A 26,694-nucleotide genomic window follows, 5' to 3' on the forward strand; every position below is an offset into this window, starting at 1 on the left:
ATTTCTATTGACAAAACACGAACTCGATGGCACAACAATAATGACACAATAACATATAATGAAAAGTAAGAAGATGATATCCTAACTTTAAATCTATGAGTTATTAATGGGTTACACAAATCCAACCCATACCCATTACTCAATACGGGCACAAACATGATAAGACTTAATCCTAACCTATTAATTTTGTGCGTGTTCATGTCACGTTGAAAATTGTGATTTTTAACAATCACTATGAATCACTATTTTTTTATTTCTGACTTGATGTTGATATGTCCCTTTCGAGCAACTAGGGTTTGATTGATATGTGATGGTTTATTTAGGGAGAAAAACATGGGATAAGAGATGAGGTTATTAATATGGTTATTCTTGTAGAGAGAGAGAGAGAGTGTCACATGCGGATGGGGTCATGAGCAGACAAGGGCAATAGTCGTTTATAAATGCGTGGTAGACTGGACTATGATTTCATTAGTTCAAATATGAATGTACAATGCCTTGGGATTTTTCTTGTGGGCATTAAATATTATACTGTTTTGAGGTTGCAGAGGTTGACATAGAGCAAAGCTCCACATGATTAGGTTCTCTCATTATCTCAACTTCTTTAATCTTTTTAATTCATTCCCAATTATTAGTGCTCGTGAATTTGATATTATGTGATACTTTTTGGACTTTTGGGCTTTGTAGTTACCTAAGGAAGAGACTTCATATCAATCATTGTCACGTTGTAGATTATATAATTCAAGTTTGCGAAATTAGAACTTTTGAGAAGCTTGATACTCTCAATAATTTCAAGAAGCTTTATTTGAGGACTAATTTTGAGTGACTATTTCACTATGATTTGCTTGATTATATACCAAACCTAAACCAAAACATCCGGGTCGGTAAGACCTATTTGTAGATCCGGTCCAAAATAGTTAGGCCCAATATAGATTTGGTTGGGATACCAACCAGCATTCATGGACACTTCCTTAATAGCTGTTGCCACACAAATAAAGTTCTGTGATAATGAATTACTACTATTTCTACTTTTTCCCTTTTTGTTTTTTTAACAGTTGTGATAAAGCATGGACCTGAAAATTAAAGATCCCAACTACCTACCATAGGCGACAAATCAAGATCCCTTCAGCTTTGACAGATGTTGCTTGAACCCCAAAATTAATACTCCCCTACTCAAATTGGATATTCTACCAGAATAATTAAAAAGAAACTTAATCAAGAAAATTAAACTTCAATTCCTAGAATTGTCTTCTTTTTTTACATAACAATTACAGAAGAAAAAGAAATTGAAATATCTTGATTTCTCTCACTTAGATTAAAGACAACCAGATAAGCCATATTTAATGTTGCAATTAGGAGAAGAATAACTGAATCTACCTTTATATTCCTAGTGTAATGTCCTTTAAAGAATGTGAAAAGCACATGTGCTTGGTTGACAAAGGCTAAACCGCAATAATAATAAAATTTGGGAATTTCTACATGTCCAAATCTATCACTGATTTCATTTTTCATCCAGATAGATAAACCATTCAGTCAACCAAACCAACTCAATTAATGAATCTCTGCAACAAAATGAGCTCAGAAAGAAACTAAGGTGGGTTGCTGGCAAAAGTGAATATGCATACCAGAACCATATTTCCATGCTCTTGAATTCATTTCATATTATAAATGCAACAGCCCAAGTCCCACAAGAAACAACACCACGCTGTGTAATAAAAGTTCATGTTTCCCAGTGTGGACCCATTGGGTTCGACGAGCTTTCAATTCATGCCCGTTCCACAGCTCGCCCCGAGTTCAGCACAACTCACCATGATCGGAGAGATTCATAGGAAGAGAATAAATTCGAATACAATATTAACACAGCAAGAGTGGATATAGAGTGACAAGAGGGGGATCACCGACAAGAATTTATCCTGCTGTAGTTGTTAGTACTTGTGCTGAAACTTACAACGGAATCTGTAACAGTCGCTGTCCGAGCAACTTCAGATTTTTTTAAAAAAAAACTTTTTTCTACATAAAAAATCAATTGAACCGAGTGAGGTACATCTCATGAACCATAATATGGGGATTGACTAGGATGGGGAGATCCGCCCGGAGGGCCATTCGGCTGATGCAAGGGCACGGAGCCTCCAGTCTGGGGAGCTCCGGGGGCAGGATGAGCATTTGGCGAGCTGAAAGGAGGAATAGCTGCAGCTGCATAAACAGGAGGGGCTGCACCATATGCTTGACCAGGAAACGAGCTGGGAGACGACATGTAGGTTTGTCCGCCGGCCGGCATGGTAGGGAACCATGATGATGATGGCGCTGCCTGAGCATGAGCCTGTGGTACGCCACCAGAAGTGTAGCCAACTGCTGGAGCGGCTGGAGAGTTTTGCCATCCGGTAGCTTGCTGCATCGGGATGGTGTAATCTCTGCTTTTGTCACTGTATGCCTGCAATATGCATACATTCTATAAAAAAAAAGAGGCATCGACAGAAAGGATAGATGTGCCAAGATGCATAAACCAAGAATGCAAGTCCTTTCTTTAGTCAACAACATTAATCGGTCACAAACATGCCCTTGAATTTAGTGCCATCATTGATTCTTTAACTCTAAAGCACACTTTATACCTTCACATTGAGATCGGTATGACGAGAGTATGATAGATGAAGCTTACAATAGCCACCATCATATATGCAATGACCTTCTAAAGCATCTTTCGCAACAGCTGCAATCGCAATGTCTGCAGTGGAAATAACAACTATATAGATCAGTTTGTGCACCCAAAATCCACTAAATGAACATGAAAAGCATTTAAAAACACCTAAAACTCATTAAGTTTAAAACATCCTAGATACAGAAAAACAATTCCATTTACGGATAATAAATTATTTGAATGTCATATACAGATTCCATTTATAGTCGAATGCATATTGGGTTGCTAAATTTCTACCATTCAGACTGGTCTAGTGTATTGGGTGGGCTGGGAGAAGCTAGCTGGCCTGAGCAAGCAGAAGATTTTTGAATTACTAAAAGAGGCAGGCACAAACCAATACAATAATGAGTATTTGAGAATACATCTTTAATGTCCATACTTTTTTTAAAACACTCAGTTCTCCATTAACTGGAAGACTGGATCTCGAGGACAAGCATTTTACAAGTAACTTACCAGGATACTGGATCAGTGCCTGAGTTCCCCCATTCTTCTCAAAAATTGCAATCTTCTGGACAGTCCCAAAAGCAGAGAATACCTGATACAAAGTAGCCACGGTTAGATGAAACCATGCCTCATTAAATGTGCAACTAAGATAACAAAAAGCAAAACATTACTGTATTAAGAACATCCACTGTGACAGCATACTGCATATTCTCAATAGAAGCAAGTAGCACGTTACTCTCAAATTCTTTTTTCTTCCCATCAGGGCCTACAACGGGCTGGATAGCGACATCATTAGTATGTGTCCAAAATTATAGCTGGCAAAATTATGTCAAGTTAAGAATGAACCTGATGTAAACCATCCATAGCAGTCGGATTTACAGGAAGATGAGGATTTGTATAATCTCTGCGGGTTTAATAAAGGTTAATAAAAGCATGATAAACAGGGTACGCGCCATATTCCTAATGAAACAGATCACAGATCAAATAGAGCATATTAAAGACTGAAAATTAGGCTATCATTGCCAAATTTGAAGTCAACTTATATACAGAAGAATCACAGCCACAAATTTCAGATCAGAGTTACATTTTATAAAGTATTGGTGACATGAGAACCGAGATTGACTTATATACACTTAAAATCATGGAAACAAACAGGTACAAATACTGTTTACAAGAGTAAGGGAAAAAAACCTTAACTTTACGCCAATTTTCAAGTAACTAGATTGTAAAAATCATTTAGAAAGTACATAGAGAGATTTTGTGTTGATAAATTCAAGTAAGGAACACCTGTGACAATTTCATCTTGCACTAAGACCAACAGAATATAATAGTAAAATGCATTTGTCCTTAATCTGAGAAGGTAAAGTTGTGTAAGTACTCATTATGGAACTCAAACAAAAATCGAGAAAGAAAGGAATCATAAGATGAAGAATATTACTACGAAGCCATGAAAACACAAATCTGTGTCATAGCTGCTGAGCGTCACTAAACCCTAAATGAAAAAGAAATCATTTAGAGATGCCAGATTTTTTTCAAATACTTTGAGGGACAGGAAAAATAGGTATACTCAACAATTATGCAAAAAAGAAAAAATGCACAACAAATAAATAAGTTAACAGTGGCATTAATATTACCTGCTTCGATGAGATTGAAACTTAATATTCAAATCTGTGTGAGCAGAGTACGATATGCGTAAATAACACTCGTTTACATGACTTGGAAGAAGGTATCTGAAATTTTGGCAGTAAAAAGGTAAGTGAAAAGACTGAAAGATTCACTTCAAAATGGTTAGAAGAGGAAATGATAGCACTGAATTGTTACGCTTAATACCTGGGTATGCTTCTTCCATCTAATGAATCCCTTGCTGTAGATGCAGTCTGAATATCACTATACTGAATTAAAGCCTGTCAAGATTCACAAGCATAGCAAAATGTAAGCCAGGTTATTCAATTAGCATAAATTTTCAGATGCTTTCTGGAACTTCACCTGAAAACCAGCAGCCTTTTCAAATGTAGCAATTTTGTGGACAAAACCAAAAGCCGAGAATACCTGAAATGATTAAACTCCAAAGTCAGAATACCACATAGCATTCGAGTTAGAAACTTAGAAACACCAGTAAAAAGGTAAGCGAGGGCCCATTCTCAATAAAAAATTATGCAATAGGAGGGATATCATCTAAGAGGATATAAGAGCAGAAAAAACACCTGTAAAATTGTGAGAAGATAGGCCTTACAAAGCAGTCACATGACAATATATCCAGATGATCTCCAACAACATACTCAAAAAAGGACCATCTGTGATTTAATTTGGTCTCGTCAAAATTGAAAGCATAAACACTACTTTTTGAGAAGTTAACTTAAATGATATCAATATTTGAACTTTCTCAGGCACAGGCTACCATAAGAAGTTTGTTAAATACTCAAGGTTTAAAGCCACAATCACAACCTGACCAAAATGTTTAGATCATGCGGAACAGAATTGAAACCAATATTGACTGTTAGGCAGCTCAAGAGATTATAGCCATATTACAAGTGGCATAAGGAGGAAATGCACAACTACTTAGAGAGATCGAAAGGACCAACTACAGAAATTCCATAGTCCAGCATCTAGCTATAGGTTCATACAATATGTATATAAAAGACCATTAAGGCATTCATTAATTAAAACATGATTAGTTAAATATTTAATGATACGGTGATACAGGATCACCTCAAACTCATGTTCAAGTGGCATCTCAAGACCATCACCAGACTTCCGATCAACTAAAGAATAGCTCCAACAAGTTGCAGCAACAGGGTCAAACCAACAAGAAGAAGAGTAGCAGTCGTCCAAAGAGAAACACTCGGCCACCCAATCGCCTTGTCGATTGTGTGCCGAAATGAGATAGTTATTTACGTTGTGTATTTGAAGCATATTATATTATTATTAGTGTGTTGATTATATTGTAAGTGTCGGGCGCATCTATAAGCCCCATCTCGGGTTTTCTTAGTGGTTCTTTCCCGAGAGGTAGGAGGTCGAACCACCCTAGGGTCCTAGAATATAAAAAGGGAAACTTGTCAACATATTATGGTAATGAGTGATAAGTTTATTTCCCAAAAAATTCACGTCTCTTACAAAGCTTTCAATAACTTCTTTCTCTGCCCGACGAGAACCTCTCTCGCGTGCGGAACAACCGATCGCCGAGCAAAGCCGCCGCCGATCATCCTTACAGATACGTCTATAACGTATCATCTGGTGCTTTCATCCGGAACTCATGTCTACCAACGAACAGGCTGGTTCCCAGTGGGGAATGCCCTCTGCTTTCAACCCACCAGAACCTGGGACGTCGAAACAACAATCCGGTGTAGGTCGCAAGGAGAGTTTAGTTCTTAATCGTATACCGGATAGCTCTGACGCACTCGAGTCGCCTGAAGTGCGACGTAATCAGCCCATTGATCCTGTCAATGCGAAACTTGATCGATTATTGGTGGGTGTTTCACATTTGGAATCGCGTATTGACGCTACTGAACGTCGCGTAGTCAATCTCGACTCTACGCATACACCTGAGCCTGATCCGCATTATGATATTCAGGAGTATGATGACGGCGATTTCGATCACCATCGGAGTAATTTGTCATTTCATCGGGGCTCCAAACATTATTCCCACGCAGAGACAATTCACAATACTCGGTCAACATATCCTACTCGCCGGTTTCCAGAGATTCCCTTACCCCGTCCACCACACGATCCGGGGTACTCTGCCGGTCACCGTATTCGTTCGGATAGACCACCACGTCAGTTTCACAGTCAGTCCAATCAGTTTCCTGATTTTTCGGCAGATCAATTCCGCCCACGAAATGTTTGGGAACCGCCCCAAAACCGCAATAACTACTCCAGAACGTGGGATAATAATCATCCACGTATGCAGTCCTGTTGGGATCCCCCTCCGAACCGCCATCAGTCTGGATTTCAAAATTCTGGATTTCAGAATTCGGATTATTTTCCTAGAGTGAAAATGGATCCTCCTCATTTCGATGGTTCTGATGCTTCGAATTGGATTTCGCGGGTACAATATTATTTCGATCATATAATGATGCCGGAGGACCACAGATTACACTACACTGTGATGCTTTTTGATCCACCAGTCGACGATTGGATATTTAATTATCGTGCCAATAATCATTTTGTCACTTGGCTGGATTTTTTGGAAGATGTTCGACATAGGTTTGATCCGCAATGTTATGAAAATTATATTGGTCTTATCTCCAAATTATGTCAAACGGACTCTGTGTCCGAATATCAATTGGCTTTCGAAAAGATGATGAATAGAATTTCCGGCGTGCCGGAGTCTACACTCTTGCCTATCTATATTACAGGATTGAAACAACCAATTCAAAGGCAGGTAAAGCTCCACCGTCCCTCTACTTTGGCATCTGCTTTCGCGTTATCTCAGGAATTATCGGCTACTCATGCCGAATCCAATGCGCCAACAACGACTGGGTTTCACAAACGGCCATGGGCTCAAAAGGATTCCCGAGGACAAACGACTCGACCTCTACTTTCTTCAGACAAGAATATTACAACCACAAGTGCTGTGGGACAGCCGTCCTCTGCTCGCTCTCGTGATTTTTCTAAGCTGCCGGTAGTGCGTGTTTCTAACGCCGAGAAGGCTGAGCGTTCAAGAAGGGGTCAGTGCTGGTATTGTAATGATAAGTGGGCACCGGGTCATGTGTGCAATCAGACGTTTCTCGTTTATATGGGTATTGATGAAGATGAGGAACAAGTTACTGACCAAGATGAGGATATAGTGACAGCAGATTTATCTCACTTGCAATCACGTGATGGAAGAAAACGGGCAAAATCTTTAACCATTGTGGGCACTATCGGATCTCTTGAAGTCAGTATCTTGATAGATACAGGAGCATCTCACGATTTTCTACATCCCCGGGTTGCTGAGAAATTACAGTTACCCTTGTCGCCTATTACTCCGTTCCGGGTGTATGTGGGAAGCGGTGAATATTTGCTATGCACACATGTTTCTAAAAAGACCACAGTGTTGATGCAGGGGACTTCTTTCGTCTTGGATTTACATGTCCTTGCCGCTTATGGTTCAGATTTAATCTTGGGTATGGAATGGTTGGAGTCATTGGGTAAGGTTACACATGATTATCCGGAGAGAACAATGGAATTTATCAAAGATGGCACTCCAGTTCTCTTGCGAGGAATTACACCTAATCCGCGCCCGGTTTCTGTTTGTATGCTGTCCGCTATGTTATCTCGAACTACAGGCCATGACCTATATGAGCTTGTGGCAGTAGACCCTTCTGACAGGGATCTCAACGCTGATCAGCCGCTGTCTCTTCCAACGGATTTGCCTCCGACCATCTTGGCAACCTTACAACATCATATTCAGGTCTTCTCTACACCTTCAGGCATGCCCCCGCGTCGGCTTTTTGACCACAAAATTCATCTCCAACCTAACTCCCGGCCGGTGAATGTGCGACCATATCGGTATCCATATTTTCAAAAGAATGAAATTGAACGACAAGTTCGTGAAATGCTTGATCAAGGCATCATACAGCGCAGTCAGAGTCCTTTTTCTTCACCGGTGCTGCTCATCCGCAAGAAAGATGGCTCTTTTAGGTTCTGTATTGATTATCGTGCTCTTAACACGGCTACTGTACCTGATCATTTCCCAATTCCCACCACTGATGAGCTTTTTGATGAGCTGGGGTCTGCGAAATATTTCACAAAACTTGATTTGCGTTCAGGATACCACCAAATTAGGATGCAAGAGGAGGATGTCTTCAAGACAGCATTTCGAACTCACGATGGGCACTTTGAGTTCTTAGTCATGCCTTTCGGGTTGACTAACGCTCCCTCCACATTCCAAGCGGCTATGAACACAATTTTTCAGCCGTTGCTCAGAAAATCAGTCATTGTATTTTTTGATGACATATTGATTTATAGTGCAAGCTTGGATCTTCATGCTAGCCATCTTGCCGAGGTATTATCTATCTTGCAAGCTAATCAGTTTTTTGTTAAGCTTTCCAAGTGTTCTTTTTGTAGCACCTCCGTCGAATATTTGGGGCATATCATTACTGATGGACAGCTTAAGGCAGATTCTTGTAAAATTGATGCCATGGTCGCGTGGCCCATTCCCTCGACAATTAAGCAGCTTAGGGGTTTCTTGGGTCTTACAGGATACTATAGGCGTTTTATCGCCAACTATGCACTTATAGCAGCTCCTTTGACTGATTTATTGAAGAAAGACTCATTTGTTTGGTCACCTGCAGCCGAGCAAAGCTTCTGTGAACTCAAAACAGCCATGACTTCAGCTCCTGTTCTCCGTCTGCCGGACTTCTCTCGTCAGTTTTGTGTCGAAACTGATGCTTGTGATTTTGGAGTGGGTGCGGTTCTATTGCAGGATAATCACCCGTTAGCTTTTTTCAGTAAAAAGCTTGGTCCTCGTCGCCGCGTAGCTTCTACTTACCACAAAGAATTATACGCAATAGTGGAAGCTGTACAAAAATGGAGGCAATATTTATTAGGCCGAGAATTCATCATCCGCACTGATCAGAAAAGTCTGAAAGAATTATTGCAACAAGTGGTGCAAACACCGGATCAACATCTCTATGTTCGCAAGCTAATGGGGTATAAGTTTGTCATTGAATACAAGAAGGGCAGCAATAACAAAGTAGCTGATGCTTTGTCCCGCCGAGATGAACCTACGGATAATTCTTCTTCAGTCGATGCTGCATTGCTAGCAGCTGCGTCACAGCCGGTTCCATCCATTTTGGCAGATTTGAAATCTGACACAGCAGCTTCAGCCGAGCTCCAAGACTTGATTCTTCAGATTTCGGCCGGTCTCGCATCCCCTCACTTCACTTTCGATGGCGAGCTTGTTTATTTCAAGCGTCGTATTTTCGTTCCTGCAGAGTCTAACACTAAGCGTGTGTTGTTACATGAACATCATAGTACCCCTTCTGCAGGTCATCCGGGGGTGGACCGCACGTTTAGACGCCTAGTCTCCTCGTTCTATTGGCCACATATGCGTCGTGATGTTAAGAAGTTCGTTGCTGCTTGTTTGGTTTGTCAAACCACAAAATATTCCACCCTAAAACCAGCGGGGTTACTCCAACCATTACCTATTCCATCTCAGGTGTGGGAGGACGTTTCCATGGATTTTATTACGGGTCTTCCATCTTCGCGAGGGTACACTACCATAATGGTTGTCGTTGATCGTTTATCGAAATATGCTCATTTCGCGCCGCTCCCTACCAGATTTGATGCTTTACGTGTTGCTCATTTGTTTGTGAATACAGTTGTCAAACACCATGGTTTTCCCAAAACCTTGGTTTCCGATAGGGATTCGGTGTTCTTGAATGCGGTTTGGGAAGAGTTGATGGCGTTGAGTGGTACTAAATTGCATTTCTCTACAGCATATCATCCTCAAACCGATGGACAGACGGAGGTGCGAAACAGAGGTTTGGAGCAATATCTTCGCGCTTTCACGGCGGACCGTCCGTCGAGGTGGTCGAATTTTCTACCTTGGGCTGAATTGGCATTAAATTGTTTCCACCATGAGGCTTTGGGGGTTTCGCCATTTCAAGCTTTATATGGCCGTGAACCACCTTCACTGGTTGCTGCTGACCCGTCTCCACGAACCCCTCCAGCTGTGGCTGCTTTGATCCGTCAGCGGGGTCTCTTATTGGTTGATCTACGGAAAAATTTGGAAAGAGCTCAACAAAGAATGCGTGCCACCGCGAACCAACATCGGCGTGATTTAGAGTTCAATGTTGGCGATAAGGTGCTTCTCAAACTTCAACAATATCGCCAACACTCGGTTGCCAAACCCCTGTCTGCGAAACTATCACGCCGCTATTATGGGCCTTTTGATGTAATCGAGAGAATCGGTCAAGTTGCTTACCGACTTAAGCTGCCGCAAGGTAGTCGCATTCATGACGTTTTTCACGTCAGTTTACTTCGGCCTTTTGTGGAGTCCGACCAAACTGCTGTGTTGTCTTCTTGGCCAGAGGAATTCTGTAATGGTAAGTTAATGATCAAGCCTACTGCTGTGTTAGAAAGGCGGACCATGTTGCGTGATAACGACGCCGTCGATCACGTTCTTCTTCGTTGGCCTGATGATTCTGTCACGTGGGAACCAACTTCAATAGTGCAGCGTCGTTTCCCTGATCTATTCCTTGAGGACAAGGACTCTCTCATCCGCGGGGGAGTTGATACAGGATCACCTCAAACTCATGTTCAAGTGGCATCTCAAGACCATCACCAGACTTCCGATCAACTAAAGAATAGCTCCAACAAGTTGCAGCAACAGGGTCAAACCAACAAGAAGAAGAGTAGCAGTCGTCCAAAGAGAAACACTCGGCCACCCAATCGCCTTGTCGATTGTGTGCCGAAATGAGATAGTTATTTACGTTGTGTATTTGAAGCATATTATATTATTATTAGTGTGTTGATTATATTGTAAGTGTCGGGCGCATCTATAAGCCCCATCTCGGGTTTTCTTAGTGGTTCTTTCCCGAGAGGTAGGAGGTCGAACCACCCTAGGGTCCTAGAATATAAAAAGGGAAACTTGTCAACATATTATGGTAATGAGTGATAAGTTTATTTCCCAAAAAATTCACGTCTCTTACAAAGCTTTCAATAACTTCTTTCTCTGCCCGACGAGAACCTCTCTCGCGTGCGGAACAACCGATCGCCGAGCAAAGCCGCCGCCGATCATCCTTACAGATACGTCTATAACGTATCATACGGAGTCAACCAATTCAACTGAGCCAAATTCTTGAAACTCATTTTCACTGGATATGATAGAGAAACAATTCATGACAATCCCCTTTGCATAGTTAAAAGGCATTACCAAGTGAATGACATCGATGCTGACATCACCAGCTTCAACGCCCTCAACCTCAATGGTAACTAGCAAAACATTTCCCGGGACATCTCCAGGGCTCTTGTTATTAATTATTTCGTGTCTGTTTGAGTACTGTATATACACAGTCTTCCCACGGATCTGTGCAGGCTCTGAAGACGACGCATAGTACGTAACCATATTAATGGCCTGATTAAGATCGGACTGCAAAAAAAAAAGGAAATATGGAAGATAAACATCAATAAAGAGCTTCCACATAGAAAAAGGCAGAGTTCGTGAGAAGAATTCACAGTTGCATATAAAACCAAAACAATTTTTGGATAAATCCATTCTTCCTTGCTGCATTTTCCTCATGAATGTTATAAATTCAATTTACTGTAAAAACTAAGAACTACTATTTTACAAGAGAACATGTAATAGGGGATCTGATATAGGATCACCAATTAGCTTCTTAGAATTGTATTTCATGCATCTAAATACAGTCGCAAACACACACAGGTTTTACCAGGCTGAAACACCAAAAAGAAGGCAATATATGTTATGACTTATGTGTAGCTTCATCTTTTTTTTGTTTTCCTATTTTTTCCAATATGCTGTTCACAAAAATCAATTAATGATAATGCTTAAATTAAGATAATACCATATCCTCCCCACTATAAGAAGCCTTGTACTGTCTGAGCTACTAAATTGACTATATTTTACTTTTTCCATTATAGAAGATAATGACATCAAGATTGACAAAGTATTATGACTTTCATCTTTTGCATCCATATTTTCTTAGCCAATGCAAATAGAATACGGAGTGCCATTTAATACGAGAAACTCAAGGTGCTGCAGTTCATTTTCCCATTACAACTATTACTGGATCAACACTCGAGTATGAATCGGATTCCCTCTTAATCAGTGCATTCTATCGAATCATTTCTATGGAAATTCTATCTTCTACATATCAAATTATTCTCATAATCCGTGTAGCAAAAGAATATGACAGGCGCCCCTCGAAAAGCATAAAATGAAGACATGCGATCCAAAAAAAATCCAAACAAATAAGGAAAAAGAGCATACGAATTCGACAAATGCTTGGTTCCGATTCGCCCCGACGTTGCACTTGGTGTTGACAATCTTGCCAAAGGGTTTGCAGAGCTCGATGAGCTCCTCTTCGATGCACTCCCATGGAAGATTCCGGAGGTGGAGAACCTTTGACGGCGTCTGCGTGTACCGGAACTGCGGCTGCGCCGATGTCGACATCGCTGCTAAGCAACCGTCGATTGGGGTTTATCGGAATACTAGGGTTTCTCGATGATTGGGGATTGTCGATTGCCGTTTTCGGTGGTTAATAAAGTCTACTGTCGGAGCTGAGTATTTTTTTTAATTAAATAATCTCTCCTTCATTATTAATCATGATTAAATGTCTAATATTAACCGGGTTCTAAAAATATTCCTTTATATAAAAATAATTTGTGAACTATGGATACTATCACTCTCAGTCATTTTTTAGCACTCATTTTATATAAATGATAATAAATAGTTAAAGTGGATAAATGGTAAAGTAAGAGAGAATAACATAAATAAGATTGTTCTCTATATTATTATTCTCTTTTACTTTACAATTTTTCCACTTTAACTATTTATTATCATTTTTACAAAACGAATGCTTAAAAGTGATTGGGACTGCTAAAGCAGAACGGACGGAGTATTTGTTTAATTATAAAATGTGAGAGGAATACATTAGTGATAGGTATAGCTCATTTACCACATATAATAAAAGTGAAATTAATATTTATTGGTACACGAATAAAAAGAAAATATAAAATCTTTAATGACGAACAAAAAAATATAAAACTCAAAGGTTACACAATCGATTCAAATCTCAGCCCGTTTTAACCTTAGGCCTTTGACATTACTATAAACTCATAGGGCTCTGATATTTTGTTTTGTTTATCCTGGACCATTTGGTTTACCTCTAATAAATACTCTCTCCATTCCGTAAAAATATTCCCTCTGGTCCCCTTTAAATATCCAATATTTAAGTGGTGTGGACTTTAAGTGTTTGATTTTATGAAGGAAAGTAGGTATACAAAGTTAGTGGAATGTGAACTCCATCTTTATATATTAGCTCTATGAGGAGTTATCATGTAACGACCCAAAAATTTCATAACTTAAAATTACTTTTAATTCGATAGAAGTCGATGATTAAAATTAATTTAGAAGTCTTATTTAGACTTGGTGTGTTGGACTAGTAGGAAAATAAAAGTAATTTGAAGAGAAAAGGAAAAGGAAATAAGAAAATCCTTTAAGAAAATAGATAAAGGAAAAGTGACGGGATTCTCCCTCACTATCCAGAAGTTTCGTCCCTGGCACCACACATACACGTTCCTCGCTGGCGACGCCCCACCTCCGGCAACCTCCGTCCAACGTGGAAGCCCTCCTTGTATCCCTCTCTGTTTCTCACATATCTCTCTCTCCCTCCGTGGCTGCTGTCTGAGCGTCGCAGGGCTCGGAGCTCGCTGCTGCTCGTCGGTGGCTGTCTTGGAGGCTGGGGGCCCGCTCGTGGATCCGCCGCTGTTAGCCGTCGCCCCATGGAGTTCGTCGCTGCTCGCCGTCGCTGTCCGGCGATTCGTTGGGCAGCCTCTCGGATCCTAAGCTAAGTTCTACTATCACTTTGTCTTAGTGCTTAGCTGCTTTCTAAATTTTCTGGAAATACTTCATTTTCTTCACGATTTCAGTCTGGAGCTTGGCGAGTGATCAATTCCTTGATCAATTACCAAATTTTAACTAGAAGATAGGTTTTGGGCTTCAAACCTATCAAGTGGAAATATGCTAGGCTTTCGATTATAGTGTTATATTGAGTTGGATCTGTTTGGATTTCTCTTATTCAATCTGGATTTTGAGGATCCTTGCCGATTTCAGCAGTAGGTTTTTGCGAGTATTAAACCTTACAATAATTTTGAAAGTTTGTTTTCTGGGTTGGTTGGTGGGGATTTTAGGAAGGAAGAGATGAAGTTGTGGGCTTCAGTTTGCTGTTCATAAACCATTGAAATTTTGTGCTTTAGAAATTATGAAAACAGCTACTGTGCTCTGTTCTTACAGCATGTTGCGAGTCCCGTTTAACCAAGTAAACGACCTCATTTTCTTATCAAATTTTAACTGAACATACTTTCATGTGTCTTCTGTCATGTGACCAAAATTCAGCTTCATCCAAGTTCAAATAGATTTATAGTGATTTTTCCAATACAATCTGCCCTGTTCAGGCTGGTTAGGGGAAAAATGATTATAAACTCTAATTGACTAGGAATTTCCAGCTCAAAATTCATCCCTACAAACTACACATGCATGAACTTATTTTGCCACTGATTTTGTTGAGTTTCGACTTCCAAGTCTGTCTGAATGATTTTTCAAAGTTGGTCTATTTTCTGTAAAATCTTGGGACATGATAAAAGTTGAAATGCTTATGCTTTAACCTTATTTTTTGGACAAGTGTATGAAGATATGATTTCTAATGTGAAATATTGAAGGAGAAATAGTTGTTTTTGACTAATCTAATGTCTTGTAGGATATATGCATAAATAATAGACAAGAATTAAGAAATTAAGTTAGAAAATAATGGTTAACTGTATGAATTTGATACTTTATATGCGAAAGTGAAATATATATTGAAGGGTAATCCTATCCCAGGAAATAACAAGGACAAGGAGAAGGAGCATGAATAAAGTGATTCGTGTGTCAAGAGCGTTTTGGATTTCGAGGTAGTATATTCTACATTAGGTCTTAATTCCTGAATTAAGTTTACTTGATTGCATATAGAATATTGTGTGTTAATCGGTGATACATAATGTGATCTATATATTTTGCTTATGACGTGAAATATGTGAATATTGGATATGTGAAGATATTGATAGAATTGGAATTTATCTGTTTATTTGATATGATATGGTGTGAAAAGAAGTTGTTGATCTGATATGTTAAAGATTATTGGAAATAAGTAATTTGATGAGAAAATGAATGTGGTTGGAAAGTAAATGAGATAAATGATATATGCCTATGAAATGTATACTTATATAATTTACATGTGAAGATGTCTGATGATGTCTGTGATGATGCCTGATCTGTATGCGTTGATGTGTATGTCGGAAATTGTCAGATATAAAGTATATTTGACTGTGTTTACGCCCCGTGCTTGAGTGTGTTCTGTGGGTACAATTGGCATGCCATAGGACAGCAGCGCTGCATTATCTGTGATCACTCGTCTTCTGGATAACCGAAGCGAGGATCGTCTGTTATCTGATGGGCCCCTATCTGATCTGTCTGATATACATCCTATGGGTGGTCTGTTCCCGGGATTATCTGTCTGCACCCTAATGGGTGGTCTGTGCGGCGTCCTCTTAAGGACCATGGCCGCGTCTGTATCTGATTCTGTTTCTGATCTGGTCCGCGTACCCTAGTTAGTCACTAAGCACTTAATGGGGCTATATGTGTTCTGATATGTGAGAACAATGGTGATCGCTATGTGTTTTATGATATGTGATTGTGTGAAACCTCAGTTATAACCCTGTTATAACTCTGATATATCTCTGATATATCTGGTACATGAGAGCTTGTTTTGTCATATGTGTTTGGATATGTGAAACTGTGGTGATCTGTATATGCGTTGGTGTGATTATATGATATAAAGTGCTACACGATAGTGAATGCTAAGATATGACGTTATATGATCAAGACGATGATATGTGAAAATTATATGCTTATGTGAAAAACGATATTATGTGATGCTAAATGATATATTCTGATGCTAATAATCCTCTGATGCAAAAAGAGTGAATCTGACATTGTTTGACGTTGTATGAAGTTATGATGTTGCTCGACACTAGCTACTGATAATTGATCATGTTTATTGATATACTATGAGATTATTTGATTATGCCTCAAGTAAGTCCCAGGAAATCAAGGGAGGACGATATAAAGGTCAGACTTTTATTGTTGGTTATTTTGATATGTATATGGTTATGCGAATGTTGGTTCTGGAGAATATTCAAGGGTTAATATTGTAAACACATAGGTTGTATAATGTTTACTTAACTCCGGAAATTAGGCTCTAATGTTGATTATACTACCGGGCTTGTTGAAGCTCACCCCTTTCTTTTTCCCCTCTGCAGATTAGAGGATCAGACCTAGCTCTTTTATTGTTCAGCTGCAGCCAGGTCACTAGCCAGTCTTTTGAGTTCGAGTAATTCTTGGATATTTTAGTTGTGGCATGTATAGAAAGTGTAATGTTGTTTGGACGTTCATTTACTTCGTTATCCAGGTCGTATAAATATATATATATAGACTTTTGGAAACTGGTTTATGGTATAATTTCAGACGTTATATAGCAGTTTTTCCGTTTGCCAAGTAAAGGAAAATAATATATCTCTGTAATAAAAAAAAAAGAATCAAGGATTTTCTGTTAAGTCAGGATTGGTACTGAAATGTGACATCACTTATTCGATTATTAAATTAATCGGGTAAGGGGTGTTACATATCAATTGTTAACTCAATCTTTAATTGATAACTACAACTAATTTAAAACCATGAGATTGTAGAAATCTAGTGGTCTATAAATTGTCATGTGTAATTTCGTTTTATTATTATCTAAAGTTTAAAAGATAAGAAAACTATCAAAATTAGGGTTTTAGATAAAAATGTAAATATAGTGTATTAAACATATCAATGCGATTCATTGAATATGTTAACACAATTTAGCATTGACATTGTATATGTATTATATTGACATGATATGATAGTTAGATTGACATTGAGTTGTTTCGTAAAAAATACGAAAATTTTTAAATAAATTCAAAATTTGACATCGAAACATATGCAAGGGAGATCTCGTTCGAATCCTTATAAAATTATCTTTAATTTGATTTAGTTTTTTAAAAAGATACTTTAAATCGAGATATTTATAATTATTTAAATTTGTAGATTTTTTTAAAAGTTAGTTATACTTATAACTAAGTTTTGGTCAATTAACATTAATATCCATGATTGTCATTTTATGTGTATTGTATTGATACTCATGAATGAATGATCATGCGCATTGATTTCATGATCCAATGTCTACCATTTAGTTGTAGTTGACAATTTAGGAATGAGTTATCAATATAACACACTCCTTAGCTTTATAGTATTGTGAGTAAAATGAGTTAGTAAAATGTTGGGCACAATATTAAAAATACTAAAAGTGAAATGCGATATTTATTGAGAACTATCCATACAAGGAAATAGTATAAACTATTTAATGATGTTTTATATACTACATTTTATACTGTTCAAGTTTGCTTTATAGATAGTGGTTAAGGATAGAATAGACAAACGAGGAAGTTTTTTTTTTGGATAAATGAATTTAAATTTAAGAGTGAACTACATGAAAAGTCCATAACTTTTTCGTTTGTGACAATGTAGGCATCTAACAAAAAAAATATCGTCAGACGACCCTAACCTTAAACATAATCACATTTTATACGGTTCAAGTTTGCTTTATGGATATGTGATTATGTTTACGGGCATTTTCGTGTAATGAATTAATATCGTTTCAAGTATCCTCTAACTGATGCATGTTGGTGGATATATAGTTAATAGAAAAAAAAAACCAATGGAACAAATAAAAAAATGGACAAAAATGTCATAAAACAGTACTCCCCCATTCCCTTAAAAGTAAAAACATTTGATACTCCATGTTTTGTAGAAAAATAATTTAAATCGAGATAATTATATAAAGTTTTGATATTTTTTTAAAGTTGTTTATAACTAATTTGTTGTTAATTGACATTTTTTATACCCTATATTGATACTCGAGGCTAAATGATCTTGACCATTGAATTGAATATCTAATGACTATTATTTAGTTGTAGTTAGCAATATAACGTACTCTATATATACATATCTAGTTAAATAAAAAGCATGATCATAATTTTAATTTCGTTAGTATTGTATACCATAAATTAAATTTACGATATGAACGATTATGAGGTTTTATTTATCATGGCATATTAATTATAGAATGATTATATGTCATTATTAAATACAAAAGTAATTGATAAATGATAATTATAAGATTATTCAAAAATTAATTTCATTACATTATTTGTATATATGGTGCATCTAATATATATGGAAGTTGCAAGAAAATTTCCTTATAATTTGTAATGTAGTTGGTATATTTATTGGTAGGTCCAAATAAGATTTCACTTTAATATTATTCTCTGACTACTGATTTTTTTTCTCATACCAATTTCATGCTATAAATGAGAGGTTATTGGTGAAAGTGTACAAATTCTTGATTTATTCTATAACTTTTATTCGTCAAAATTCATGATAAATTAAAATGTTAAAATAGTTATAAATAAACTCGGGAATTAATTTTTACCAAGATTCTGAATTTTCTATTCCATAATTATATTCAGAATATACGAGTATTTTAGGAAAAATCAAAGCTCCCTATTTTATCTTTTGAAACCCTAGATATTATTATCGTCATCATTGCTTGTACATAACTCGCTGCTGTCACACTTATCTGCAATCTCGTCTCTCTCTGGAATTCTACTCTCACGAATTCTGCTAGCAGGTAAATCCTCCTATTTATCGAGTATTGTATGTTGATTCCGTGGTAGTTTACGAATACGATATGTTTGATAGTATCTTTTTTTTTTTTCTTCTTTTGGTTAATTTGTGATTAATTGGTTTTGAGGTTAGGTACTAGATATCTTCGACGCAGAGTTACCCCAATTATACCCGTGATTTTCAGATCACAGCTATGGCGATTTATATATCGCTTTTTATTTAAAATTTAGATTCTGTTGACTATGAGCTTTTGGTATGAGATACATTGGTTTTAAATCTGGATGTAATATCATTAGTCTTGTCTGTCCATCTGAGTAGCGGCGGGACTGTTTGTTTTATTCGTTAAATCAACCATATTTTGAAGCTGATCCAGTGTTGTTTGGTAAATAATGACATATTAGACATAGTTGATTTCTTACATATGTGGGGTTTCTCACTCTCTTTTAATTTGTTGTTTTCATATTCAAACTAGGTGTAGACTTTGGCTTTGATCAGCCAAAATTACGATTTGGTAGTTTTGCATAATGTACATGATTTATTGAGTCAGTGGGAATTCTCCTCGTTCAGCAGTAATTGGGTCAACTGGATTACAAATTTTAAGTTATTAGTTAGTTTTCGTGGCTCGCTGTATTTTATTAAGTACTTGCTGTATTGTTTCTGAACTTCTATACCATCTTACATCTTTCTTACACTGAGCTATTGTATATTGTTTCAGAATGGCTGGTCATCGGAGTAATTATGGCAAGCGGCCACATTCGCAGTCTGACTACTCTGAAAGCGGGGGAAATAAAAGAAGAAATTCTGGAAGTGGTGATAAAGACGCATACTCTATTGGACAAGATGATACAGTGTATCGCTATTTGTGCCCTGGAAAGAAGATCGGAAGTATTATTGGAAGGGGCGGGGAAATTGTCAAGCAACTGAGGTTGGATACTAATTCCAAAATTCGAATTGGGGAATCTATACCCGGAAGCGAAGAACGTGTTGTTACTATATATAGTGCTAGTGAGGAAACCAATGATTTGGAAGGCCGTGATGGGCCAGTTTGCCCTGCTGAAGATGCTCTCTTCAAGGTGCATGATAGAATTGTTGCCGAGGATTCTGCTGCAGAGGACTCGGATGACCCCCCTCATGTTACTGTCCGACTTCTAGTGCCATCCGATCAGATTGGGTGTATTATTGGAAAGGGTGGACAGATAGTTCAAAACATTCGTAGTGAAACTGGGGCACAGGTTCGCATTGTAAAGGATGACCATTTGCCAACATGCGCTCTGAGTTCAGACGAACTTGTGCAGGTATCCTGGGAAGCCTGTATGCCTTTCCTTTCTTAATGTAAACCAGTATGTAGCTCTGAATTTTGCTTTTACCTGACCATAGCATTTCATATATTTAAAATTCACTGAGTTTGTTAAAGAGCCTTGTTATCAAAGCCCCTTTTTCCTATTCATCTGTTATTTGCACCTAATATCATCTATTTTTAATGGTGTAGTATTTTTTGTTAAAAGTAAATGGATTATGGTTGCATATGTCACTTGTGTGCCATTCTCTTCCTGATAAGTACTTAGTTACTTTTATTTCTGTAAGCGAATATACTGAATATGTTCATTTGACTTTGTCTGTATGCTGATTTTTTTTTCTTTTTCTGTTGCTTGTTTGTCAGATATCCGGCGATGCGTCTGTGGTGAAGAAAGCTCTTCATCAGATTGCATCTCGGCTTCATGACAACCCCTCACGATCTCAACATCTGCTCTCTTCAGCTAATCATACTGTCTACCCGTCTAATAGTTCAGTTATGGGGGCGTCAGCTGGTCCTCCAATAATGGGATTGGCACCACTAATGGGGCACTATGGGGGATACAAGGGCGAGAGTGCAGACTGGTCCCGATCTATGTACTCAGCTCCAAGGACAGAAACATCGCCAAAAGAATTCTCACTTCGTTTGGTGTGCCCAACTGCTAATATTGGAGGTGTCATTGGCAAGGGTGGTATGATAATTAATCAAATAAGGCAGGATTCTGGGGCAGGTATTAAAGTTGATAGTGCAGCCTCCGACGGAGATGAACGCGTGATATCCATAACTGCCAAAGAGGTACTATTAGATTGAGTTCTGTTGGTGGCCTTTTGTTCTCATCTAATACTAAGAAATTCCCTGTATCATATATTAGGTCTTTGAAGATTCCTTTTCTCCAGCAATTGATGCAGCTTTGCGATTACAGCCCAGGTGCAGTGAGAAAGTTGAAAGAGACTCTGGTCTTGTTTCATTTACAACACGATTACTTGTTCCTACTTCTCGAATTGGATGTCTTATTGGGAAAGGAGGGTCCATTATATCAGAGATGAGGAAAGTCACCAAGGCCAATATTCGTATACTATCAAAAGAAAATCTCCCTAAAGTTGCCTGTGAGGATGATGAGATGGTGCAGGTAAAGGCTTGGACTTGGTTTAATGGGTTGTCGTTGTACATCTCATAAATTACTATGAGTTTGAAAATTCAGCTATATGATTGCCATTTATCTTATCCACCAGCTCTTCATGCTTGTTACAATTGCCTTTGGTGTGTCAAAACTGTTAATTTCTACTTAATGTTTCTCCTGGAACTGGAAGTGAATCAAAATGCATTTTAAGTTTTAATTTACATATCTGCATATATCTGAAGAATTATAACAGAGGAAGACTGTCAGAAGGAAATCTAAATGGAGGGAATCCTTCTGTAGTAAGCTAGCAAATTGATACTTCGAATTACTTCTCAGGTTTCCGGAGACCTTGATGTAGCCAAGGATGCTCTCATACAAGTAACTTCACGCTTGAGGGCTAATCTGTTTGAAAAGGAGGGTGCTGTCTCTACATTCTTGCCTGTCCTCCCATATCTTCCTATGTCCGCAGATGGTCCAGAGAGTTATAAATATGAAAGTAGAGATTCAAAGAGCCGTGGGCGTGGGGGTTATTCTTACTCTGGTGGATATGGTGCAGGGGATCTGCCACCTGTGGATAGCTATGGCGGTCACGGTGGTTTTCAGGTAAAACTTATGGTAATTCGATTTGTGTTAATAAAAGTATGAGAAAGAAAATGCAGTTTGATTTATAATCTTGCTTCTTTGTCGTGGTCTGATAAAATTCGTCCACTGTCAGAGTGGTAGTGCCAGCTCTCCTTATGGTGCTTATGGTGGGAGCTATTCATCCGGGCGCTCTGTTGGTTCTGGGTATGTTATCTTGTAACTTGTTTGATTTCATTTATAATCTGTGCTTCATTACAACATGTACCAGGTGGCGAAGAGTATAAGGCCTTATTGTAGTTGGTCAATAATCGAGATGGACAACTGAATGGTTTTATCTGCAGGCTGCAGTATTGTTTTCTTTAAACCTTCAAGTCCTTAGTATTTTTTCTAAGGTTGACCTGACCTATGGACCTGTGCTGACCTTTAAGCAGTTTATCGTTTGAATGAGCATCAAATCTGTGTAGTGTATGACTGTATGCTCAATAAATGGTAGCTTGTCAGCACTGGAAAAACCACTTGTCCTGTATATCTAGCACTGCAGTAGTAACTTGGATAAGATATACATATCCCATTAGTCCCTGATTGCCTGATTTACTTACCAGGTTGTCAGGGCGTAATCATGCTTCACGCGGGAGGAACTATGACTACTAGAGGAAATTATTAAATACAGGTAGGCCTTGACATTGTTTTATGCACAATATCTTCCATTCAATCCGTAGTTTCCGGCAAGCATGCTTCTGCTTATCTTGCCAATACCAGCTAATACCAAGTCTTAACAATTTGCTGAATTTCCATGCCTATGTCCTGAGATGACTGATGGTATTGTTCTACCTTGTTTCCTTTCGCTTCCCAACATAACAGCTGAGATACCTGAAGCCCTGAAGTCAACCTCTCGCCTAATTTGATGAAGCCACTTGCCTAAACCAGAAGACCAGATGATCAGGATTTGGAAAAACTGATGGCCCACCTTGATGCTCTTTCCTTTAGGAGGACCGAATATCTGAAGACTTTTACCTATTTAAACCGCCATCCCATTACCATAATTACCAAGCTTAATATGTAGTCCTCCCAAGAACCTGCTGCCTTTTGCCCATATTACAACTCCAACTTTATGTATCGGATTTGACTTCATATTAAATTTCAGCTGTACACTTGTTATAATGCCTTTGTTTTGTTTGAAGTTGATATGCTATGGATGTTTACTTCTCACTGCTTGCAAACTTGTTATTACTTTGTGATTGCTTCCAAATGGCATTTGGTGAATAACCTAAATATTTAAGCTTTTTTGGAGAATTTTGACAGCTTTTGCGTCACTCAAATATGTTTGGTTGGTTCACTTTAGTATCTAAAAAATTAGTATCTTTAATTTTTTTTGTGATTACACATCAACAATAATTCTTTATGATAATGCTGGTTTGGTCATCACTATTGTCAAGATGTTAATCCAGAAGTTGTAAGTTATGTTGTGGGCTGAGGATTTCTGTTATAATGAAGGAAGTGAACATGTCGAGAACCAGGTCTGTTGGAATTTGCAAGCATTTACTCAGTTCTCCGACGTCTTTTGGAAAATCGTGATTGTCATTGGTATATGTCTATAACTTAGAGTTACTATCAATGGCATGCTTGTGGGATGAGCAGTAGTTGAAAACTATGTCTCTGCAACAGGTTCAAATGATGCTACTTTTTCCCATTGCAATTCCTTTCTTTAGGTTGATGAGATCCTGAGACTTCACTATTATGTCTGCTTTATAGGTTCACATTTGGTGGATGGCTGTGATGACTACAGGTAATTTTGCCTAAAATATTCGGTATTTTAGTGTTTCACAATCCAATTGATACGAGGTATGGTTTCTGCTCTGGTGATGGTGCAAATCCATAATTTATGGCACTCTTATCTGCAATTTGCATGTTTGCTTTAATTTTGATTTAATATTCAGGCATGGATTTTCATCTAGCAGTTAATTTTGTTTTGGGTAATGTTTCATCATGTTTAGAAATTAGAAGCATATTTGAAGTTGCTTACTTTATTACTCCGTAGAACATAATTTTGTTTATAGTTAGAGCGAAGAAATTTGTCATTTGTGGGTTTAACATTCTGCTATCTCGAACAGTTTCTAGTATATAAGCCAAGTGTATGCAAAATCACTTTGGGTGTACTTTTGCAACTACAAAATACTAGATGCCGGAGAGCTTTCAACTGATTTAGTATTTCTTAGATCAGCTATCTAAGAAGCAGAGTGAGCTCGTTGGATCATACTCTCGAGCTTGTCTATATCCAGTTAAGCTCGATCATAAATTATCGTGCAAGTGTATGTTTTTTATTAACACGAGGGGAAGTCGTGATCTGGCCTACTTGCAGAGTTTTCGTTACTGCCTGTTTGAGTTGTGTAGCCCTTGCTATCATATTGATGTTGGATCAATATGAGAAGAATAAACATGCATGGTATTTTCGTCATTTATGTTTCATGTTTCGTATCCTTCCAGCCTGTTCATCGCTCCTATAATACTCTATACTAGTATTATTTTATTTTTTAGTCCAACGATGTATTTTATGTATTGTAAAGATGGTCGAATTGGAAATGTTAATAAAATAAGACGCTAGATAAAATTTGTTTGACCTCATCAAGAGCTTTGGGTTATAATATATTCCTATTTCTGACTTCAAGAAAACTTGTAATACTTTTATTTGGTGTAACAAAGCACAATACACACTTTATGATTACCAAACAATGACTAACGCTGGCTATATTCTTTTCAAATATTTTCATCTATTGTAAGTAAAAGGGGGGACTGTTTATGATGCTACCTCCCCTATAAATATAAAATCGTGAAATGGATTATTCTTACAATAGTGGAGGTGACAATGAAATACTAGAACATTATTGAATTTTGCATGTAGTATGTCCAAGTGGATCATAGAACTGACCAATCACAACTACATTTGCTTAGAATTAAATTACTTTCATCACAATTGGTAAACAGAGTAAATGAGTGCTGAAAAGCGAAACAGTGATGCAGGTAAGGAAATCGAAAAACATATGGAAACATCATCAGCACCAATATACAAATGAATGTAAAGCTCATAGTCCATTCTGCAAGGCTATCCTATCGCCACGTGTACACCACAGTTGCGAATACATATATATATGTATAGAGATAGAGTGTCATATATCTAGGACTATCACCTCAGTGAGGAGATTTGGGTATTACCCAAGTCAGCACTGTTGAGGAGCTACCATTCTGCACAAGGCTGCTGCATTATTTATTGTAAAGCCTTCTTCATTTATTATTACTACTCCTATTACTTGTAAAGTGAAAATATTTCCCATGTTGAGACTGTTTCCCTCCAATGGGATTCTTTCTATCTCATTCTCTACTGCATAGGCTTCCTTCTTCAGGCATTCCTTGCTTCACTTGTCCATCCCCTTGGGAATGTTGTGTTTCTCCTTTCGGGAGGGGAGAGAGAGAGAGGTGCTTGTTGTGATTGGTCGAGGTTTCTGTGATCTCATCTGAGTTCTTGCATGAGGTGATCAGGTTAGAAGACGTAGCCAAGGATGACTTGCCGGTGCATTACATTGTTTGGAATCGGCAAGTTATTTTTGGCTATGCCTAAGCCTGGTTTGTCTCATGCTAGAATGGTGATGATTTGCATAATTTCTTAGATATGACGAATTACTAATTACGTTGAAATGGCAGTTTTAGCCAACTTTTAGCCTTTTTTTTCTTGATTTGCTATTAGCACACCATGTGAGTGTAATTATTATGCAGTCAAAAGATTAAATTATGAATATGAGGTGTCATAGTTTTTATTACTACATTTAATTTTATATTATATCATGCCATGTGTCTGTCATTCTATGATTTGCAGATGTAAGAACACATAAAATGGGTTAAGGTGAGTGTCCCTTTTTCCATTTCCTCTTTTCTTTTTGGTAATTATTTTTATTATCGAGTATTTTTCTGAAGTGGATTTTGTGTTTTTTTTAATTAATCTAAAATATTCTTTTTAGGGTTATTCCTCAGATTGGTGCCCGATGATGGTAGAAGAAGGAATATCATGGAGTATATATTTTGGTGAGTTTGGAAGGAGAAATATTATTATAGGACATATTCGAAATGTATTTAATTAAGTAGTGTAGTCTAGTCTGTAGAAGCCATCTAATGCTGTACAAAGTAACCAATATGTGAATAAGAGATCAATGTGAGCTAATTTGAGAACAAGATTCATAAATTGAAAATTTAATTATCGATTAGTATCAGATACATAACAAACTCACGATAGTCGCAAAATCTAAAAGTTACATTTTTTTCTCACAAATAAAAGATATAGTAGTACTTCTTTTTTGAAGAAACAAACAAAATACACAATAACTTATGAAGTTTGTTGTCATAATTAAATGTGAAAAATACTTATTACTTACTCTCTTCCTCAAGTGGGAATATGTATTTCGTATTTATGTTTGGTCCATTGTTCGCATTACATATGTATGTCTCATTTACCTTATAGTACTATATTTAGTAAATTGATTCTATACGTTACTACTCACTTTTCATTACAAAATAAATGTATATAAAACGAGATATATGATTTC

At 37.7% G+C, this 26,694-nt stretch overlaps 2 protein-coding genes across 6 annotated transcripts; one reads left to right on the plus strand and one right to left on the minus strand.

Annotated features, from left to right (window-relative positions):
- Positions 1–1,872: 1,872 nt before the first annotated feature.
- LOC121771770 (polypyrimidine tract-binding protein homolog 1-like) lies at positions 1,873–12,868 on the minus strand. 2 transcript variants are annotated; one of them, XM_042168640.1, is made up of 10 exons: positions 12,573–12,868; positions 11,496–11,711; positions 4,622–4,684; positions 4,466–4,539; positions 4,270–4,365; positions 3,482–3,539; positions 3,307–3,411; positions 3,146–3,227; positions 2,607–2,719; positions 1,873–2,428 (listed from the first exon to the last, which is right to left on the minus strand). In XM_042168640.1, the coding sequence occupies exons 1-10, from the start codon at positions 12,753–12,755 to the stop codon at positions 2,045–2,047; spliced, it is 1,374 nt and encodes a 457-aa protein (XP_042024574.1). In that variant the 5' UTR covers positions 12,756–12,868; the 3' UTR covers positions 1,873–2,044. The 2 variants fall into 2 exon arrangements, with proteins under 2 accessions (XP_042024574.1, XP_042024575.1); XM_042168641.1 differs by lacking the exons at positions 11,496–11,711; positions 12,573–12,868 and adding an exon at positions 5,345–5,562.
- Positions 12,869–18,956: 6,088 nt separating this feature from the next.
- On the plus strand, positions 18,957–26,355 carry LOC121770023 (RNA-binding KH domain-containing protein RCF3-like). Of its 4 annotated transcripts, none has more exons than XR_006043737.1 (9): positions 18,957–19,110; positions 19,822–20,401; positions 20,767–21,195; positions 21,272–21,529; positions 21,857–22,123; positions 22,236–22,306; positions 22,705–22,772; positions 23,597–23,767; positions 23,855–26,355. XR_006043737.1 is itself a non-coding variant. In XM_042166815.1 (8 exons), exons 2-7 carry the CDS (start codon positions 19,823–19,825, stop codon positions 22,751–22,753), a joined length of 1,653 nt encoding a protein of 550 aa, XP_042022749.1. In that variant the 5' UTR covers positions 18,957–19,110; position 19,822; the 3' UTR covers positions 22,754–22,772; positions 22,964–24,728. The 4 variants fall into 4 exon arrangements, 1 of the variants encoding a protein (XP_042022749.1); XR_006043738.1 differs by having other exon boundaries at positions 23,601–23,767; XR_006043739.1 differs by having other exon boundaries at positions 23,620–23,767.
- The last annotated feature ends 339 nt before the right edge of the window (positions 26,356–26,694 follow it).

This window comes from Salvia splendens, chromosome 16 (genome assembly GCF_004379255.2).
Source record: "Salvia splendens isolate huo1 chromosome 16, SspV2, whole genome shotgun sequence".
NCBI lineage: Eukaryota > Viridiplantae > Streptophyta > Magnoliopsida > Lamiales > Lamiaceae > Salvia > Salvia splendens.

What these genes read in the sequence shown, in the direction of transcription:
- LOC121771770 (XM_042168640.1), bottom strand. Translation starts at nt 12,755, where the DNA reads ATGTCGACATCGGCGCAGCCGCAGTTCCGGTACACGCAGACGCCGTCA. An exon ending in TTTCAATCTCATCGAAGCAG is followed by an intron (nt 3,540 to 4,269) that starts GTAATATTAATG and finishes TTAAACCCGCAG; the next exon opens with AGATTATACAAATCCTCATC. An exon ending in CTATGGATGGTTTACATCAG is followed by an intron (nt 3,412 to 3,481) that starts GTTCATTCTTAA and finishes GTCGCTATCCAG; the next exon opens with CCCGTTGTAGGCCCTGATGG.
- LOC121770023 (XM_042166815.1), top strand. Translation starts at nt 19,823, where the DNA reads ATGGCTGGTCATCGGAGTAATTATGGCAAGCGGCCACATTCGCAGTCT. An exon ending in GTTCAGACGAACTTGTGCAG is followed by an intron (nt 20,402 to 20,766) that starts GTATCCTGGGAA and finishes CTTGTTTGTCAG; the next exon opens with ATATCCGGCGATGCGTCTGT. An exon ending in AGGATGATGAGATGGTGCAG is followed by an intron (nt 21,530 to 21,856) that starts GTAAAGGCTTGG and finishes ATTACTTCTCAG; the next exon opens with GTTTCCGGAGACCTTGATGT.